This window comes from Lampris incognitus, chromosome 18, assembly GCF_029633865.1.
Source record: "Lampris incognitus isolate fLamInc1 chromosome 18, fLamInc1.hap2, whole genome shotgun sequence".
In the NCBI taxonomy this organism is placed as follows: domain Eukaryota; kingdom Metazoa; phylum Chordata; class Actinopteri; order Lampriformes; family Lampridae; genus Lampris; species Lampris incognitus.
Window position 1 is genome coordinate 14,957,841 of NC_079228.1, and position 15,938 is coordinate 14,973,778.

The 15,938-nt window shown below is 45.9% G+C and overlaps 1 protein-coding gene across 4 annotated transcripts in view; it reads right to left on the reverse strand.

Moving 5' to 3' along the window:
* elmo1 (engulfment and cell motility 1 (ced-12 homolog, C. elegans)) overlaps positions 1–15,938 on the reverse strand; it is a 132,190-nt gene continuing 116,252 nt past the window's right edge. For all 4 annotated transcript variants that reach the window (XM_056298191.1, XM_056298188.1, XM_056298189.1 and 1 more), the window contains 4 exons: positions 7,342–7,449; positions 5,404–5,486; positions 1,626–1,703; positions 1–762 (listed from right to left, as the gene is read on the reverse strand). In XM_056298191.1, coding sequence (XP_056154166.1) covers positions 562–762; positions 1,626–1,703; positions 5,404–5,486; positions 7,342–7,449 — 470 coding nt within the window. In that variant the 3' untranslated portion in view covers positions 1–561. The remainder of the gene's footprint in view (positions 763–1,625; positions 1,704–5,403; positions 5,487–7,341; positions 7,450–15,938) is intronic.

The window sequence follows — 15,938 nt, forward strand, 5'->3', positions numbered from 1 at the left end:
TCGGTCCCTATCACAACAGCCTGAGGAAAAGCAATGAAACAAACATTCAAAAAGAAAAGAAGACAACCAGAAAGCTGAACTGAAACAGAAGTTTCAAAGCATTTTTCCTCCCCGCAACCTCAAAGACCGCGAACACTGCTGCGGGTCCCCCCGGGGCCGAGAAGCAAGCAAGCTTCAAGTCGTCCGACGCCGGATAACGGAGAGATGGTGAATGAGAAGATGGAGGACGACTGCCGACTCGACTAAACGGATAACTTCCCGCTTATCTTTTCTCCACGGCACCTCGGCGAGTGCAGCGGCATTGAACAGGATTCCCTCAAGTGCAGCGAACCTACTGAAGTTAATCATCTCTCCCTCCTCAAAAGGAGGCTGAACGCGAAGCGGGAGGAAGGTAGCTCGATAGATTCTTCCCTCTCTGTCACAGTTCATCTTACATCATGATTTCTATTCATTCATTTATTTATTTATTTTTTGTTCCAGTTTTTAAGAAAGGGCATTGGTCCAGTGAGTACAGTAGGTAGGTGGTGGACAGTTCGGGGTTCGGACTTGGCGGGTGGTTGCTTAGTTGCAGTCATAAACAAAGTCATAGTTGCTAGGCTCTTTGGGAATTGGGGGCGGAGCCTCGGGAATCTGGATGTTCTCCAGGTCCAAGAGGCGGAGCTTCATCTCCATGGAAAGCAGGGTGTCCATGTCGGATTTGGTGTAGTCGCTGGTCATCTCCTTACCCAGGAGGGCGTTCAGACCATCTGTCCACACACAGTACTGACCGGGGCGGTGGCCGAAGTGATGCAGGGAGGCAGAGAGAGAGAGAGAGAGAGAGAGAGAGAGAGAGAGAGAGAGAGAGAGAGGCACAAAAGGTTAGAGAGCGGGGGAGAGACTGTACACAGTGTGCTATTTAAGCACCCTGTTATTTAAAGATAACTTATTCTCAGGAAGGCCTGAACAAGTTTGTTTTTTTTGCATTCCCCCCTCCCTTTTTCTCAACAATTGTATCTGGCCAATTATCCCACTCTTCTGAGCCTTCCTGGTCACTGCTCCACCCCCTCTGCTGATCCAGGGGGCTGCAGACTACCACATGCCTCCTCCAATACATGTGGAGTTGCCAGCCACTTCTTTTCAGCTGACAGTGAGGAGTTTCACCAGGGGACATAGCACGTGGGAAGATCACACTATTCCTCCTCCCCCCTGAACAGGTGCCCCAACAGACCAGAGGAGGCGCTAGTGCAGTGACCAGGACACATACCCACATCCAGCTTCCCACCCGCAGACACGGCCAGTTGTGTCTGTAGGGACACTCGGGGAAGCCGGAGGTAATACGGGGATTTGAACCGGCGATCCCCGTGTTGGTAGGCAACAGAATAGACCGCTATGCTACCCGGACACCCAGAATAAGTTATTTTTAAATAACTAATTAAATCAATTCGATATGTCACAGTGATAACGTCCCTACATGCTTTCATGCATTGCACTTATTATGTACTCCAATGGAACACGTTCCTCTTTGAGGCCATTTGTGTGTGCGTGTGTGTGTGTGTGTGTGTGTGTGTGCGCGTGTGTGTGTGTGTGTGTGTGTGTATTCTCTCTGACACCTGCAGTGACCGCAGGGTCATTAGCTCTGTGCTCACCTCATGCTTGTCAGGAGCGATAAAGTTTAAATACTCGTCAGACTCGTAGAGGACAGAGAAGGCCAGCTCTAACACCTCCTGGAAAGGAGAAGCAGAAATGGTGAGGGGGAAAAAAGAGAGAGCAATAACAACAACAGAGAAAATGTGAGGCACTGCATGACATTGGTGAGACAAAGTGCAGAAAGTGACGGTGGAGGAGGCATGGGGAGAGAGGTAAGGTAAGAAAGGGTGACTGAAACAATGAAAAACATGAGCTCCTATATGAATTAATGCAGTTCTTCCTCATTCCGGCATCTCCCTGTCCTAGCATCTTCCCCCTGCTTTCTCCTATGGCAGTTGTACATATAGTTGCTTAAACGCCCGGGTGCTTTGAGATGCAAGACAGAGAAGAAATCAACGTGACTATACACCAGGGCTACTCTAGGAAAATAAAAAGCCCAAGTGGCATCTATGAATACAGTGAAAGCATGTGGGCGCCACGCTTGCGGTACGTCATGCTGCAGAACAGAAGAACATAAAAGAGGACGTCTAACTGAAGGATCTTAAATGGATAATAAAATTACAGACCATGAAAAAGCAAAATCTGCACCAACATTAATTTTAGAAATTCTTTCTAACACCTTGCCTGGTCCCACTCCCTTGTCACTGCCATTACCAACCCCCCCCCCCCCCCCGCCCAAGCCAAACCCCTTCTTTCCCTCTGACTTTCTGACCCAGCTAACTGCCATCTCACCTTCTGGTCTCCTCTTGTGTGATTTTAATATCCATCTTGATGACACTGACTGTAAATCTGCCATAGAATTATAGAATTCCTGGAACTGTTACAATGTTTCAACTTCACACAATATCAACTTCCCCACTCACAGCCCTGGTCACATCCTGGGTTTAGTCTGCCCCACTGGTCTCACAATACATCAACCCTCCAGCCTCAACCTCAATATCTCTAACCACCTGGCAATCCCCATGGACATGGACATCCCTATCCCATTCCCAAAAGTCAAACGCATAATATCCTTCAGAAATCTTGACTCTTTCGCCCCGTGAGCTCTTTCCGTCTCTCTTACCAGTAACATGTCTGCCTCCCCTCCCCCGCCGTTTGATAATCCCTCCAATCTTGTCAATTATTATAATGACACACTCTCCCCCTGTTTTGATCATTTGGCCACCATTAATACCAAACTATTCTCATTCACACACACACTCAGCTCCCTGGTAAACTCCTGAACTCTGCCAATGAAATCCCGTAAGCACCAGCTCGAATGACTCTGCAAGAAAACTGGCTTAACAGTGCATCTCCAAGCATACACAGACTACTTTAAACAATACAAAGATGGTCTCATCACAGCCCGGTCCACCTATTACTCACATCTCATACACTCTGGCTCCACCAACCCCAAGGCTCTCTTTTCCACAATAAACAACCTTCTCAAACCCAGCGACAATTCCTTCACAGTTAACAAGTGCAAATCTTTTCTTTCATTTTTCTAAACAAAAATTGACACTAGCTACAGCATCCAGCAACTTCTGGCCCCATCTTCAATCTCCTCTTTCTGTCAAAAATACTGGAAAGTGTTGTCATCTCCCAAATCAAAGCTCACCTCATCTCCAACCACCTGTCTGAACCATTTCAATCTGGTTTCCGCTCACAGCACAGCACAGAAAAAGCCCTCCTTAAAGTCACCGAAGACCTCCTCTTCTCCTCACTCTGACCAACTCAGCATTCTCATCCTCCTTCAACTCACCGCAGCTTTCAACACCATCATCCACACCATTCTTCCTCTCCCACCTTGAATCCTCCCTCAACATCATTGGTACTTCCCTCTCCTGGCTAAAGCCATAACTCACAGTAAGACAACAGTTTATCAGCATCAACAACTGCATCCTCTTTACCGCTCCTCTGTCCCAAGGCGTCCCACAGGGTTTGGTGCTTGGTCCTCTCCTGTTCATCCTTTACATACTCCCCCTTGGTAACATCATACATCATCATCCTCTCCACTTCCACTGCTACGCCAATGATGTCCAGCTCTACATCTCCACTAAATTCATCACCACTACAACATATTCCAGTCAGACCAACTGGCTCACTGAAATTAAATCATGGCTGCAAGCCAACTTCCTCAAACTAAATTGTGATAAATCTGACATGCTCATCATCGGTCCCAAATCCCTTACCAAAACCACTCACAACTTCTGCCAAACCACTGATAACTTGATTCTGTCTCCCTCCCCACACATCCACAACCTCGGAATCCTCTCCTTTGAACACCACATCAATCAAATCACCAGAACTGCCTTTTTCCACCTAAAAAAAGATAGCTCGTCTCCTCCCATCACTCTCCTTCTCTGCTGTCGAAACTTTGATGCATGCCTTCATCACATCCAGAATTGATTACTGGAACATCATTCTGTATGGCTCATCATCCAAAGTCCTAAACAAACTCCAGTAACTTCCAGAACTCTGCTGCTTGCCTGCTCATCCACTCCCACTCCCATGACCACATAACCCCTGTCCTCCAGAACCTCCACTGGCTCCCTGTCCCACAACGGATCAAATTCAGAGTCCTTATTACTCACTCACTCATAAATCCCTCCATAACCAGGCTCCCTCCTACCTCACCGGCCTGCTCCACTATCATACTCCTTCCTGCAGCCTTCACTCCTCTGATGTCAACCTCCTGTCTCCATCACACAGGACCAAGCAGAGGATCTGGGGTGTCAGAGCCTTCTCCATAACTGCTCCTCCCTCTGGAACCCCCTCTCCAAACATATCAGAGACTGCACTGATCCGTCTATGTTCAAGTCACCAATCAATACTCACCTTTTCAGAATTGCTTTCAATGTATGAGTAATATCGTGTGTTATATGATTTTGGTGTGTTGGTTTTATGTTTAGTTTAACTTATGTAAAGTGTCTTTGAGTACCTTGAAAAGCTCTCTATAAAATGTATTATTATCACTATTATTAATAAATTAACTGAGACACCAATCTGGAGATACTGCAAGGCTCTCTCTCTGACTAGTGGCATATATCCTGCTCTGTCGTGAGCTCAACAGAGGTGACTTTGGCTGGTCATGTAACAGTGAGTAATGAAATGTACTTGTGCTGCCATCCCCAGGCGAGCTACAGGCCTGGTAGACAGCCCACAGACACCCCCGGGCCATTCCTCTAGACCTGCACTTATCGACAAGGTAATAAAGGAACCAACCAAGGAGGAGCCGTGCTCCTTTGTCTTGGAGGCTATTTATACGAGCTCCAATATATCAGTGCCATGGGTGGGGTTGAGGGTTTGGAGCGGCACAGAGAGGCAGAGGAAAAGGGTGATTCGTTCACACACACCCAGAGAACAAGGCCCCTTTTGGGCTGGTCGAGCTGCCAGAGGGATTGGTAATGTCTTGTCTGAACAAAGAGAAAGCATCAGCATATTTTGTTTAGGAGTCATGGACGAGGTAGCAATGACTGCAAATGGAACATTCAGAGATTTTATTCCAAGCAACTGTCTGCTGATGGATCCTTGCCTGGTACTGAGCCCCGAGCACCACAGTGCAAGTTATTTTATTATTTTCCAAAGCCAAATTATGTAACTAGCATCATGTTTTGCAACTCACATATTGAATCTTTCTCTCCCTCTCCCTCTCACTTACACACACACACACACACACACACACACACACACACACACACACACACACACACCACACCACACACACACACACACACACACACACACACACACACACACACCACACCACACCACACCACACCACACCACACCACACACCTTGTTCTGCTTCAGGGCTCCCTTCTCTTTCATGTGAGGACAGTCTTTGCCGGTGACGACAGCTTTGATATCAGCCACAGGCACTATGTATGAAAGGAGAGAAGAAGTTTGTCAACAAAAAAGACAAAGACAATATCATCATCGTTATCATCCTCCTCCTCCTCCTCCCGCCAACTGTGTCACTGCAGGTGGCTTGTTGGTTTGTTAAGAGTAATTAAAACTATATAGTTGAAATTCCTCTAAGATCTGGGCATCCGGGTAGCGTAGAGGTCTATTTCATTGCCTACCAACACAGGGGTCGCTGGTTCGAATCCCCGTGTTACCTCCAGCTTGGTTGGGCGTCGTTACAGACACAATTGGCCGTGTCTGGGGGTGGGAAGTTGGATGTGGGTATGTGTCCTGGTCGCTGCAATAGCACCTCCTGTGGTCAGTCAGGACGTTTGTTCAGGGAGGAGGGGGAACTAGGGGGAATAGCGTGATCCTCCCACTCGCTACATCCCCCTGGCGAAACTGCTCACTGTCAGGTGAAAAGAAGCGGCTGGTGACTCCACATGTAATGGAGGAGCCATGTGGTAGTCTGCAGCCCTTCCCGGATCGGCAGAGGGGGTGGAGCAGTGACCGGGACAGCTTGGAAAATAGGGTAATTGGCCAAGTACAATTAGGGAGAAAAGGGGGGGGGGGATTCCTCTAAGATCTGCCACTGTGTTTGCAATGCAAGTGGGATCTATGTCCAAGTCTAAGAAAAGCAGGAACTTTTATTCCAACAGTGTAGGACAGCAAAGTTAATCTCTGGCCTTTCTTATGGCCGAAAAGTGTCGGTGTGAACTAGACAGAGATATATGGATCATTGATCTGGGAAGCATCCACCCTGGTTAAGTGAGTTCCCTGAACAAAAAGGTTCATTGAGCATAAAACTGAATTCCTGCTACCTCCAGCGAAGCCCTTCTTTAGCTGGGAGGAGAATGTCTCATTTTACATTTAACAGAGAACCGGAAAAAGGGCTGGAGAAAAAGAGGAAGACCGTATCCAAAGATCAACAAGTCATCTGCGGACGACCAAGCGATGACATCATAGAAATTGAATGAGAGTAGAACGGACAATCCCATTCAAGTCAACATTTCAGGAAGGGGTGTCCGGGTAGCATGGTGGTCTATTATGTTGCCTACCAACATAGGGATCGCCTGTTCGAATCCCCATGTTACCTGCAGCTTGGTAGGCCGTCCCTACAGGCACAATTGGCCATGTCTGTGCGTGGGAAGCTGGATGTGGGAATGTGTCCTGGTCACATTTTACGTCCGTCAAGTGACAGTGAAATGACAGCCGACCGGGCAAAACACATGATGACCATTAGTGCCTCCTCTGGTCGGTTGGGGCACTTGTTCAGGGGGGAAGGGGGATTGGCGGGAATAGCGTGATCCTCCCGTATGCCACGCCCCTCTGGTGAAACAGAGGGGTGTGGAGCAACGACCGGGACAGCTCAGAAAATAGGGTAATTGGCCAAGTACAATTAGGGAGAAAAGGGGGGGGGGGGCGTAACAGGATGGTTAGAGTGGCAGCCATTTTTATTTGAACTGCTGTCAAAGTAGCAGGCTTCAGACAGGGCTAACTTCCGTATAAACTGACTTAAGCAAGTCATGGACTCTTTTTTTTCAAGTCGTGGACTTACTGAGGTGAGGTTTTGCAGTAACGACCAAACAAGCAAACACGCAGTGGAGTAGTACGAACATTTACGGCCCCACTGACGTGTATTGTCACCATGACAACTAACGACAATCACCATTTTCTTTTGAGTAACTCAAATGACCACAGCAAACAGTTCAATGTCCGTTCTACTCTTGTCCAATTTCTATGGATGACACCAACCAATAACAGAAAATGAAAATAAAAAATCAAGGGCTCTGGATGTGAAAGATGGCTGGTTATATGATAGCTACTCACGTTTGTCTTGCAGGGAGTCATGTGGCACCTCGCCCTGAGGGCTCTCCTCCAGATCTCCATAGTGCAGGACTTTATGGTTCGGAGACAAACGACAATACCAGAACTTATCTAGAGGAAAAAGAGAGAGAGACAGAGACAGAGCGACAGAGAAGGATGGAGGGAGAGACAGAATTAGAGGAGTTATGAAATACATCTGTAGATGGCATATGACATCATATGGGATACAATGACTCATCTACAGGAAACAGCAGAAAATACTGTCAGAAAAACTGGCAATGAGGAACATCTACAGATGGCCTGTGGCGCTCTGACATGAGGGGAGCTTAATAGACAAAACAAAATAAAAAGCCATTTTCTGTCATTTTCCTGAAAATGGGCAAAGAAGGGCAAAAACAAATACTTCAGTAAAGGCTATCAAAATCCCATCGCAGCATCCTTGTTAAAGCATCGTTGCCGATCTTGAGTGCTTATTTGCAGAAGGCATGATGAGTGAGGTTCCAGCTGGTCTGGAGGGTCCACAGCTTGCAGCTATGTTAGTGAGGCTCTGGGGACGGACTGGGCACGTCAGCCTAACAACCATCACCACCCTTGGTAGTGAGCCTGGTGCTCTTTAGTGGCGCCATGCCAAGGCGGGCACTGAGCTAAGCTGGCAGCGAGCGGGCATAGTCTGCGGCGGTCTGGCTGGCGTGAGCACGAGTGGCACCGTCCAAATTCTAATTGCTGAAAACAGACAAATGGCTGCCAGGCAGGCATAGAGTGGTGATGGGGAGAAAGCAGAAGTGTGTGGTGCTGTGGAAAAAAAAGGCGGGGGTGCTTGCTGGTGGTGTCAGCTGCTTCACTTGAGGTCCGATTAGTGTGTGTATGTGTGTGTGTGTGTGTGTACATATCGGCTTGTGAGCACATACAAGCTTTGGCTGAAAGACACTGCCACGGTAGTGGTATCGGCAGTCTTGGGACTTCATTAGCTTTGTATTTGCTCCATATTTCAGTGTATAAGTAGAACTATGTTTCTTAAGGTAAGTGCTTTCCAAGAGCAAGGGCACTCAGTGTGATTACTAAAAAGGCTGAGCTTCCAAGTTTGCCTTTGCACGACTATGGCAGCTGCTCAATACACGCTTGCCTCTGGCCCAAGTACCACCTAAAGGACACTGAGTGCCTTTATGCATAACTTCAGAATACCTACAGTCTGAGCCTTCAGCAAGAGCCCCCATGACCAAACAGGCACTTTGGACAGCAGAGTCATTTCCACCGAAGGGTAGTGAAATGAATATTTGATGTAGGACTAAGATTTAAAAGGAGTCCCTTTAGTTGAAAACGCTTTGAAACAGCTGAATGAGATGCCGAGGGAGGGGTAGGAGATGGGAGGAATGGAAGATTTTTTTTATTCTTTTTTTAGAAAGGTTGGATGGACAGACAGACAGACAGACAGATGGAGGGACACTCAGGCATGGCGCATAAAGGCAGCAGCACAAAAGCCCAATTATACGAGTGTGCCATTCAGCCAGCCAACGGAGAGAGAACAATAGATGGAGAATAAAGATTTCTGTGAATTTTTAAGTGTCAGAGAGAGAGACAGAGAGTGAGTGGGAGAGCGAGAGAGAGAGAGAGAGAGAGAGAGAGAGAGTGTTGTGTGTGTGTTGTGTGAGACTGATGACTGCACACAAACTATAAAGTCATATCCTATCATGCTGTGCTTCATGCACAGCGGAGAGAGCTCCTTATTTGAACACCCTATCCCATTTCTCCGGCGCTCCTGGAACACTTGTCCCAAGGGGCTGACGGTAATAAAAACCGTAATGAAACCAAGGTTCGGAAAACAGAATGAAACAAGACATGGGTCTTTTTTTTTTAACCATGTTCAGAATTTGCATTGCCTCGAGACTAGAAGGCAAACTTCCGCTCGTGCTGCCAGTGTGCACGGATATCAGAATGGCCTTGAGAACAAAAGCCGAAAAATGCCAACTCTTAACTCAGAGGTGAAGGAGAGAGAGGGAAGAGATAGATGGAAAGACATGGATTGAGGGAAAAAGAGAGTGTAAATGGGAGAATGGGAATAAAAGAAACTGAGAATGACTGATGGTTCCACAGACACACACACACACAGACACACACACACTGTCACATGGAGTGTGACAGAATACAGGGTGCGGCAGGAGTGATGGAGTGCTTTAAGAGAAAGGGCATGCCCTCCAGAAGGGCTTTTTCACAAAAGGTAGCTCAGAGAGGAAGGCGGCTAGATTGGAAAGGGCAGGCACCTCGCATACAGACTGCCACATATTAAAACCAGTGTAGTCCTATGGGCAGGCATGCAAACTCACACTCTGAAGAGCTCCTGTGTTGGGTTTTACACAGCAGCCTATGTCTGCAATCTGCTGTTTTGTTTTGACATTTTGGCGGGAGTGAGCCCTTGTGTGTGTGGTGTGCGCTCATACGCTCTCAGTTCCTCCGATAAGCCCGCTAGGATCTCCAAAGTAATAACCGTAATATGGTAATGTGAGACTCCATTCATGGCATGCCGCTGCAAAAAAGGCAGGCAGGCATAAATCAGTCAGACCACAAGCAGCGAAGACAATCAGATATTCAATCTGCTTGATGGGTTCCACTTGTGAAAAAAAGTAAAAAAACAGCGTACTGTCGCTGCCCTGCAGAGACGTCACATCTCTGATCCACTTTCACCACTTTGCAGACACTTTTTAAAAATCATTTTACGTCCGTCAAGTGACAGTGAAATGACAGCCGACCGGGCAAAACACATGATGACCAATTTTGAGAATGTCTTGGTGTCAAAAGGTGGTTGCGTTAGCTTCACCTGGTGCACAGTAAGCTAATTAACTCGAATGCTAATCCAGAAAAGATATGCTAAGGATCATAATAAACACACTGTACCTTCTACCAAGCTTTGTTTTTTTTTGTTAACTGCATTTGATTAATCAAATTGGAATGGGCATTTTCGTATTAACAATCTTAAAGTGCAACATGCCTTTTATAATAAATACTGTATGATTTTCGGCTGACATTTTAATGATGTCAGGGAGTGAGTGGACTAACACATAAAAATTAAAATGCAAATTGGATTAAGGCATCTGAACATTAATTTTGACCCCAACAAAATGCATGGTTAAGTGGAAATTGAAAATGCAATTGTGGGTCTGCATTTTAATTTTCCAGTTAGCATTAAAATTTTAATGAAGTTGACATGTGAAATTAACTAGCCTATGTGCTGGCACATTTTCAGGACCCAAGGGACAGCAGTGTAATAAACCATTTCATTTCGTGATGTTTGTTTGTGTGTGTGAGTGTGCGCATGTGTTGCGTGTGTGTGTTAGTTCTTTTAATTATTATTTAGTTCTTCAACCCCAGCTACTCCTGCAGGTCCTGTCTTACCAAATTTATATCTATACAATGAGTCACTGATAGTCCCTGTTATAACAGCTTTTGAGACTATCTCTCGATACTTTGACTAAGCTCATGTCGGCTTCTAAACCAACTACTTGCTTACTTGACCCTTTACCAACAAAACTTTTTAAAGACCTCTGGCCTTTCCTGGGACCTACAATGCCAGACATCATTAATTTATCACTTACTACTGGCACTGTTCCCAGCAGTTTAAAGACAGCTGTGATCAAACCTCTACTTAAGAAACTGCACCTCGATCCAGTGTCTCTTGATAACTATCGACCAGTGTCTAATCTTCCATTCTTTTTTAAAGTACTAGATAAAGTTATGTATCAACAACCTTTGACCCATATAGAAGAAAACTATCTATATGAACCTTTTCAGTCAGCTTTTAGGGCCCGTCAATCCACTGAAACGCCTCTGACCAGAGTGGTGAATGAACTTCTATTAGCTATGGACTCAGAGCCCTTCTCTGTGCTTCTATTACTGGACCTCAATACAGCCTTTGACACCATTGATCCCTGTATACTATTGGACAGAATAAATTGTAATTTAGGTATCTGTAGTTTAGTTTTCTCTTGGCTTAAGTCCTCCTTATCTGGAAAAAGACACTGTGTCTGCTATAATAATATTACATCGAAATTAAATATGGCATATCTCAGGGCTCGGTTCTTGGCCCTCTACGTTTTTCTGTTCATATTTCACCTCTTCGCCAAATTATACTCAATCATGGAATAAATTTCCATTGCTATGCTGATGATACTCAGTTGTATGTGCCTATAAGGGCTGATTATCATACTCAAATGACTAATTTAGAGGCCTGATTGGCTGCTGTGAAAAATTTGATATCACTAAATTTCCTGCTTTTCAATTCAAATAAAACTGAGATGCTGGTCATTGGCCCTGTTAGACACAGAGACCAATTTGATCAAGTAACAATAACAATTGACAACTCTGTGATTTCACAGTGTGGCAGCCACAAATCTTGGTGTTGTGTTTGATCCCAGCCTTTCCTTTGATAAGCACATTAAAGAAATCACCAAGACTGCCTTTATTCACTTATATAACATAGCTAAAATTTGGTCTTTCCTGTCTATAACTGATGGAGAGACTCCAATACATGCATTTCTTTCATCCAGACTTGATTATTGTAATGTTCTGTTTTCAGGTCTGCCACATGCTAGTACTAAAATCTTCAGATGGTTCTGAATGCTGCAGCTAGAATCCTAACTGAAAGTAGAAGATTTGAATATATTACACCAGTTCATGCCTCTCTTCATTGCCTTCCTATCCATGTTAGATCAGACTTCAAGGTGCTTCCGCTGACTTATAAAATCCTAAATGGGCTTGACTCATCTTACCTGTCTGATCTCCTTAAACTGTACATTCCATCTCGAACTCTCCACTCTCAAAATACAGGGCTCCTGTGTGTACCCAAAGTTAAAAAGTCAGTTTGGTGGCAGGGCTTTTTCCTATCGGGCCCCGTTCTTGTGGAATAACCTGCCTGCTGCTTTCAGACAATCATAGTCTGTTGAGTCTTTTAAATCAAAACTTAAAACTCATCTTTTTGCCTTAGCCTACAATTAGTTGCCTTTAAGTTGAGTGCTTCACAACCTGTACTGCATGGCGGGTCGGTTTCTGTCTCAATTAATTTATCAAGCACTGTTCTGCCAACCAGATTATAGAGTAGACTATTGACTATTGCAAACTGTTCTCTTCTCTCACATGTCTTCTCTCTCTCTCTCTCTCTCTCTCTCTCTCTCTCTCTCTCTCTCTCTCTGAATGATGTCTTCTCCTTTGTCTTCTTCTCTGTGTGTGTGAATGATGTGATGCGAGTCTCCCCTGTGTGCACATGTAGTTTGTCCTCCTCCCAGGTCTCTATGGTGATGGTCGTTGCCACCTGGACACTGCTTGGCATCCGCCTCATCACATGTTTTTATATAGCTTATAAATCCATATAATTTTGTTATCCTGTTTCGACGTTATATCCTTCTCTCACTCCGATGTGGGACTAATGTTTTTCTTGTCACCTCTCCCTGTGTATGTGAATGGTATGATGTGAGAGAGATCCCTCCTCTGTTGCTCTCCCTGGGGTTTATTTTTATTTTTTCCCCCTCTTAAAAGGGTTTTTTAGGGAGTTGTTCCCTTTCAGATGTGAGGGTTTAAGGACAGGATGCTGTGTTGCTGTGAAGCCCCCTGAGGCAAATTTGTAAATTGTGATATTGGGGTATACAAATAGTCTTTGGTTCACAATATGAATGGGTGTCATGTTGAGAAAGGGCTCTACATTGCCAGGTATGACAGAATTGTTGATTTGATTACTAAACACGTTGCATCTTGTTTTCATCCTTTTGTAAGAACATATAAACATTCCTCTGTTAGACCATATATATTAAATTATTGTAATAACAATTCTGATATATTCACAAAATATTTCTGCTAATACACCTGATGTAGTTGTTGATGAGGAGGCTAGGAATGTATACGTACTAGAAGTAGGGTGTGCCTTTGATTCTAGTTTGTAAGAACATTTTTTGACAAAAATTCTGAGATATCAACCACTGGTCCAGACAATTGCACAGTTGGGCTATAAGTACCGGCTGCACGTTTTTATATTTGGAGGCTTAGGCCATGTCCACAGACTGGTGATTAGAGGTTTACGAATGGTGGGATTGACAAAGAAAAGGACCCAGCAACTAGTGTGATCTTGTTCGGTCCAGCTATTATGGGCAGCTGTCCTATATGGAGAAGTCACAAAAGGTTTACCAAAAGGTTTACAAGATGGTTGTGAGACCAGCTTTGCTATATGGCTTGGAGACAGTGGCACTGACGAAAAGACAGGAGGCAGAGCTGGAGGTGGCAGAGTTGAAGATGCTAAGATGTTCATTGGGAGTGATGAAGAAGGACAAGATTAGGAAAGAGTATATTAGAGGGACAGCTCAGCTTGGACGGTTTGGAGACAAAGCAAGAGAGGCAAGATTGAGATGGTTTGGACATGTGTGGAGGAGAGATGCTGGGTATTGGGAGAAGGATGCTGAATATGGAGCTGCCAGGGAAGAGGAAAAGAGGAAGGCCAAAGAGGAGGTTTATGGATGTGGTGAGGGAGGACATGCAGGTGGCTGGTGTGACAGAGCAAGATGTAGGGGACAGGAAGAGATGGAAACGGATGATCCGCTGTGGCAACCCCAAACGGGAGCAGCCGAAAGTAGTAGTAGAGTCTATATGGTGAAGTCGCTGCTTTCTCTGTACTTGAATGGAAGCTGAACATTTAGTTTTGCACATGCAAATATTATGCTATAGTAACACACATGAGATGACAAGTCCCAACATCATACATCTGGAAAATTTGGTCTTTTGTAATGCGTTTATAAAATGTGGTCAGAAATAAAGAATTTAAAAGCGTGTGTGTGTAGACACTCCACACAGAGAAAAATGACAGCGTAGGGGTGACGGAGAGTGCCAGAGGGAGGACAGAAGAGTGAGGGATCAGGGCTCCGGCAGATTAAATCCTCTTTGACTGTGCGGAGCCTTTTAGCATTTTATTACGCTGGCGAAATATTACGCCTGCACCCCGTCACTAATCCCCCCCCGCCCCAAACCCAGCGAGAGCAAGTGTGAAACAAGATATTGCTCCGAAAGATCCCTTTGCACCCCTTTCTGTCCTTCTCCTCAAGCGCCGAACTGAGGAGGAAGGCTCTCCATGCAGCAGGTCGCAAGGCGGTGTAGGAGTGACTACCTTAGCGTGTTCTCCATGTATGTACCCACGTGAGGGTGTGTGTCTCCGTCACACTTTTGTGTCACTCATGAACGCCTCAACAGAGCATTATGGTCGAGGTCCTTAAAAAGCCTTTCACCCAAGCATGAGCAGTAATCAGCCTTCTTCAGAAAGTGCCAAGCTTTGATGGCTTCCCCAACAGAGACGGATTCCACAACAGAGGAGAGAAACTCCCGACAGAGAACTTGCTGCTTTGTCATTGGTCCGACAAACGCGGCATACAATAGGTCCCGAGGCTACCCCAGTCTCCTCTTGTGTCATTTCTTTATTCCAATGCTTTCTCAAGTTCATCTCTTGACTTCTCTTGCATCCTTCATGAATATTAAGCGGAGGGTGTTCGGGTAGCATGGCAGTCTATTCCATTGCCTACTAACATGGGATCTCCGGGTTCGAATCCCCGTGTTACCTCCAGCTTGGTCGGGCGTCCCTACAGACATAATTGGCCATGTCCACAGGTAGGAAGCCGGATGTGGGTATGTGTCCTGGTCGCTGCGCTAGCGCCTCCTCTGGTCGGTCGGGGCGCCTGTTCTGGGGGGAGGGGGAACTGGGGGAAATAGCATGATCCTGCCACGCGCTACGTCCCCCTGGCGACACTCCTCACTGTCAGGTGAAAATAAGCGGCTGGCGACTCCACATGTATTGGAGGAGACGTGGTAGTCTGCAGCACTCCCTGGATCAGCAGAGGGGGTGGAGCAGCGACCGGGACGGCTCGGAAGAGTAGGGTAATTTGGATGGGTACAGTTGGGGTGAAAAAAAAGGGGGGGGGGTCCAAAAAATGAATATTAAGTGAATATGTGTGTGTGTTTGCGTGTGTGTGTGTATCTGTTCTGCCTTTTCTGCATCTGCACCATTCTTTGTGTCCTTTTTTCTCCTGTGTGAGCGTGCAAAAGAGAGAGATTGGCGAAAAGGAGGATGAAGAGGAGGGGCTTTCATGGATGCGTCTCCTTTAATGTGACTGTATGGGGGTGTGAGAAAGAGAAGGAGTCTGTGTGTGTGTAGAGCCAGGGACGGCTACAGGCCATTAAATGGTGCACACCTCAAAGGCTCCGAGAGTCAGAGGAGTTGGTGGGAGGCTGCTGTGCCAGTGTGTGTGATCACACGCCAGCCTGCAGCTTCAACAGCTTCCCAAGCTCCTGGCGGAGCTCTTGTTGAAGAAAGAGAATGGAGTACTACAGCTGGGGATTAGCAGTGTGCGTTAAACGAATGTACTCACGTCAACACACACGCGGGTGTATGCGTCTCATGGAGACGGGTGGAGGCACATGATAGGGTACATATTTATGTGTGTGTATGTGTGTGTGTGTCTGCATATTTAAAACGGTGTGTATACATCATGCTGATGACACTAAAAAGGCCAATGCTTGTGCAGGTGTGCTCACACACACACACACACACACACAAGAATGTAAACGATATGTGTGCATTA